Below are 5,620 nucleotides of genomic sequence, written 5' to 3' on the forward strand. Positions count from 1 at the left end.
AAAAAAAAAAAAAAAACCTCTAGTTCACTCAAATAAAAAGCAAGGCCTGGTATAAAATGCCTTTATCCTTTATATAATCAGAAGGCTCCACAAAAAGTTTCTACTCCTTTTGTGGGCATAAACACAGTGGGCTCCAGTGGGCACTCACCTTTATTTAAACTCTACGGCGGCTCCTATAAGTCATCACTTCAGCCCCTAATTGGTCCCAGGTCAAAGTCCCAGGCCAAGCTTTCACTTCAGCTTCTAATAGGTCCTGGGCCAAGCTAAGCAGCATCTATATATCATTTCAGCTTCTAATTGGTCCTGGGTTAAGCTAAGCAGCATCTATATATCATCATGGCAGCTTCTAATTGGTCCTGGGCCAAGCTAAGCGGCATCTATATATCATCATTTCAGCTTCTAATTGGTCCTGGGTCAAGATCTCAGCCCAAGCTTTCTAATTAGTCCCAGGCCAAGCTAAGTCACATGTTCTCCAAAACAGCCCACAAAATAAGCACATTTCTTTTTATTCCTAGACCATAATAACCCTGAACTCCAGCCTCATAGGGGGAACCCCTATTCAGAAACCCCTCTCTGCTAGCAAAAAGCTTTCTTCTTTTGCTTATTAAACTTTCACTCCAACCTCACTTTTGTGTTCGTACTTTTTAATTTTCATAAAAATAAAACAAAAACCTTTAAGTGTTATCTCAAACAAAAGAAAACCTGTTAAATCTTGTTGCATTGCTAAAACTACAACAGAACTACTCTAGGAATATACCAGGAAAGGCAAGAGAATTCATAGTCCCTTTAAAGGAAGCAAATTGCTCCTGCAGGACCTGGGAGACAGCCCAAATATTCTGAGTGCCCAAACTGTAAAAGTGGAAAAAGGGGCTTTATAAGCTCCCAAATTTATAAAACAGTAACTATTAGACCTAAGAAATTAAATAGACAGAAACATAATAATCGTGGGGGACTTCAATACTCCACTGACAGTACCAAACAGGTCATCAAGAGAGAAAGTCAATAAAGAAAAAATGGATTTAAACTATACCGTGGAACAAAGGGGCTTAACAGCTATTTACAGAACATTCTAGCCAAAAACCACAAACTATGCATTTTATTAATCAGGACATGAAACTTTCTCCAAGACAGAACATACGATAGGCCACAAAACAAGTCTCAATACATTTAAGAAAACTGAAATGTTATCAAGTACTTTCTAGGACCGCAGTGGAATAAAATAGAAAATTAACAACAGCAAAAATCTTTAAAACCAGTCAAATATATGGAAATTAAATAACCTGCTTCTTCAACAATAAAATCAAGATAAAAATATTTTTTAAATTTAATGGAATGATATGGTGACAAAATCTATCAAAACCTCTGAGATACAGCAAAGGCCATGCTAAGAGGAAAGTCCATAGCTTTAAATGTCTACATCAAAAAGTCTGAGAGAGCACAATAGACTATCTAAGGTCACGCCTCAAGGAACTAGAGAAACAAGAACAAACGAAACCCAAACCCAGCAGAAGAAAGGAAACAATCAAGATCAGAGCAGAACTAAATAAAATTAAAAAAAAAAAAGATAAATGAAACATAAATCTGGTTTTTTAAAAGATAAATAAAATTGATGGACCATTAGCAAGATTAACTAAGAAAAAAAGAGAGAATATCTAAATAAGTTTAATTTGAAACAGGAAATATTACAACTGACATCACAGAAATATAAAAGATCATTCAAGGCTACCATAAACACCTTTACACACATAAACACAAAAATCTAAAGGAGATGAATTAATTCCTGCATATGTACAACCCTCCTAGCTTAAATCAGGAAAAATCAGAAACCCTGAACAGTGAGTAAAAATCATAATTTAAAAAATTAACAATAAAAAAAGTACAAGACCACAGCAGAATTCTACACTATTCCACAAGACAGATTAAGAGGGAACCTTCCATAATTCATTGTATGAAGCCAGCATCACCCTAATACCAAAACCAGAAAAGAACATAGCCAAAAAAGAAAACTACAGACTGATATCCCTAATGAATACAGATGCTAAAATCCTTTAAAAAAATACTAGCTAACTGAATTCCAACAACATATCAAAAAGGTAATCCACTATGATCAAGTGGGTTTTGTATCAGGGATGCCGGGATGATTTAACATACACAAGTCAAGAAACATGATACACTACATAAACAGAATTATAAACAATGATCATCTCAATAAACACAGAAAAAGCATTTGACACAATCCAGCATTCCTTTATAATTAAAACCCTCAACAAAATCTGCATACAAAGGACATATCTCAATGTAATAAAAGCCATCTATGTCAAACACACAGCCTACATAACACTGAACAAGGAAATTTTGAAAGCATTCTCTCTGAAAACAGGAACAAGACCAGGATGTATACTTTCATCATTTTTATTTAACATAGCACTGGAAGTCCTAGCCAGAGCAATCAAATAGGAGAAAGAAATAAAGGGCATCCAAAGAGGAATTTAAGCTGTCACTATTTGTTGATGATATGATTGTATACCTAAAGAACCATAAAGACTCCTCCAAAAACCTCCCAGAACTGACCAGTGAATTCAACAAAGTTTCTAGATACAAAATTTACGTACACAAATCAGTCACTCTGCTATATACCAGTAGTGACTGGGTTGAGAATTAAATCAAGAATGCAACTTTTTTTTACAATAGCTGGAAAAAAAATACTTAAAAATATACCTAAACAATGACATGAAAGACCTCTACAAGGAAAACCACAAAACACTGCTAAAAGAAATCACAGACAACACAAACGAATGGAAACACATCCCATACTCATGGATTGGTAGAATCACTATTGTCAAAATGACTACATTGCCAAAAGCGATCTAGAAATTCAGTGTAACTCCCATCAAAATACCAACATCATTCTTCACAGAATGAGAAAAGACAATCCTAAAGTTTACATAACTTTATACTATAAAGCCATAGTCACAAAAACAGCATGGTACTGATCTAAAAATAGGCACATAGACCAATGTAACAGAATAGAGAACCCAGAAATAAAACCAAATACTTACAGCCAACAGATTTTTGACAAAGCAAACAAAATCATAAAGTGGGGAAAGGAAACCCTATTGAACAAATAATGCAGGAATGTTTAAGCAAGCCCATGTAGAATAAAACTGGAAACTCATCTCACAACTTATACAAAAATAAACTCAAGATAGATATAAGACCTAAAACAGTAAAAATTCTAGAAGATAACATTCGAAAAACTTTTCTAGACATTTGCTTGGGCAAAGACTTCATGAACAAGAACCCAAAAGCAAATGAAACAAAAACAAATATATACAGATGGGGCTTAATTAAACTAAAAAGCTTCTGCAGAGCAAAAATAATCAGCAAAGTTAACAGACAACCCACAGAGTGAGATCAAATCTTCACAATCTATACATCTGTCAAAGAACTAAGATCCAGAACCTACAAAAAACTCATACAAACCAGCAAGAAATAAAAACAATCTCATTTAAAAGTAGGCTAAAGATATGAATAGACAATTCTCAAAAGAAGATATACGAATGGCCAAGAAACATACGGAAACATGCTCAACATCTCTAATTATCAGAGTAATGCAAATTAAAACCACAATATGATACCACCTCACTCTTGCAAGAATGGCCAAAATTTAAAAATTTAAAAATATATAAGAGGTGTTGGTGGGGATGCAGTGCAAAGGGAATAATTTTACACTTCTGGTGTGAATGTAAATTAGGACAACCACTCTGAAAAACAGTGTGGAGTTTTTTTAAAGAAGTAAAAGTTGATCTATCATTTGATCTAGTAATCCTACTACTAGGTATCTATCCAGAGGAAAAAAAGGCATTATATGAAAACAGACACTTGCATACCTGTTTATAGTCTATGCGCCTATTTGTATACCAGCACCATGCTGTTTCGGTGACTATGGCTTTATAGTATAGTTTAAAGTCAGGTAATGTGACGCCTCCAGATTTGTTCTTGTGGCTTACTCTTGCTTTTGCTATGTGGAATCTAAAAGAAAATTTTATTACTTTTGATCACATCAATTAACCTGGAGGACAGCATATTAGCTGAAATAAGCCAGGTACAGAAAGAATAATATCTCATGACCAAATAACATATTATTACTCCCTTTTACCTCCCTCGAGTAAAGTGAAACAGGTTAAAGTTAATGGTATAATAACACTTCACTGAATGCACAATAGTCTTAACATGTTAAAGAAATGTTTAATTACAAAATTAAGCTTATACATAATCTAAAAATTTTCAAACGTACTGCATTTATAGCATAAAAGTACAATTAGTAAAATGATTCACTAGTAATTTAATTACATTTAATTTAAAGTAAAATTAAAAATGCTTTTCTCTCACTATGATGCAAAATATTACTCTGAACACCTACCTCATGTATCACTCAACATGAAAAGTAAACTAACAAGGGCCTCTGCACTTAGATTTTCATCATGAACCTACATTTTCATGCCCATACTCTTCCACAGAAAAAATCATAAATAATGCCCATCTAATAAAAAATAATCTCTCCTATACCTGACACAGCAACAATTTATCACATGCTTTCACATGTGAATACAATAGGAATGAAGATAAAGTAATTTGAGGGTTGAATTTCATTATTTACTTTTCAAATAAGCTATATTTTTTTCAAGAAAAAAAGTATACTTTCAATGTAATTATAACTCTCCAAAGAATCTTCTACTCCTTCTAAAGTTATTTACAAATAATCTAACAACTTATAGATTTTTTAATACTTAACACTCTGTTTTAGTGTAATGTCTAAAGTGTCAGTGCCTTAGTTATTTCTACTGTAAATTCTTTAATATTTACAGACTCAATTTTGGATTAAATATTTTTCATATTTACTGCATCTGCAAAAACACATTTCAATATAAAAACACATTTCAATATAAACTCGTGTTTTCTACTCTGTAGTTTTCAAAAAAAATGTTTTTCCAAATTCATTACATTTGCAGGATTTTTCTCCAATATAAATTCCCTGATGTTGAACAAAGTTTGAGCAACTGCTTCTGCATTTTTCTCTAGCACAAAATGTGTACAATAAGACTTGTAATACAAGTAAAGGTACTACAACCCTTCTACGCTCCTTATATTTGTTATGTTTGTCTTCAAAATAAATATGCTTCTTCACGTTAAAGTGTTATATTTTCTGAAATTTCCTGACAGTAATTGCATTTATAATGCTTTTATTAAGTATAAACTCTCTGGTGTTAAGATGTGAAAAGATATCAATGACTTTTTCACATTCTTTATACTTGTACAATCTTTCTCAAGTAAAAATGCTTTCCTGTGCAATAAGATGTGAGTATTGGTTAAGTTTTGTCACATTCTTTACACTTATAAAATTTTCTCCAGTATAAATTATCTTACCTACAAGCAAGTGTAACAATCATTGGAAGGCTTTGTCAAATTCTTCACATTTTTAGGATTTCTCAACAGGATGGTTTCTTTTATGTTTAGAAAGGTTTTAGGTATTGTCAAAATTATTGTCACATCTTTCAGGTTTGTAGAGTTTCTCACCAGTATGGATTTTCTTATGTCTAGTAAGGTGTGAGGACCGGTT

The 5,620-nt window shown here is 32.7% G+C and overlaps 1 protein-coding gene across 1 annotated transcript in view; it reads right to left on the reverse strand.

The window, feature by feature from the left end:
• Nucleotides 1-4,234: 4,234 nt before the first annotated feature.
• ZNF680 (zinc finger protein 680) overlaps nucleotides 4,235-5,620 on the reverse strand; it is a 57,624-nt gene continuing 56,238 nt past the window's right edge. Inside the window, 1 exon segment of the mRNA XM_011970720.1 lies at nucleotides 4,235-5,607. Coding sequence (XP_011826110.1) covers nucleotides 5,447-5,607 — 161 coding nt within the window. The 3' untranslated portion in view covers nucleotides 4,235-5,446.

The sequence above is a fragment of the Mandrillus leucophaeus genome, unplaced genomic scaffold (assembly GCF_000951045.1).
Source record: "Mandrillus leucophaeus isolate KB7577 unplaced genomic scaffold, Mleu.le_1.0 Scaffold969, whole genome shotgun sequence".
NCBI lineage: Eukaryota > Metazoa > Chordata > Mammalia > Primates > Cercopithecidae > Mandrillus > Mandrillus leucophaeus.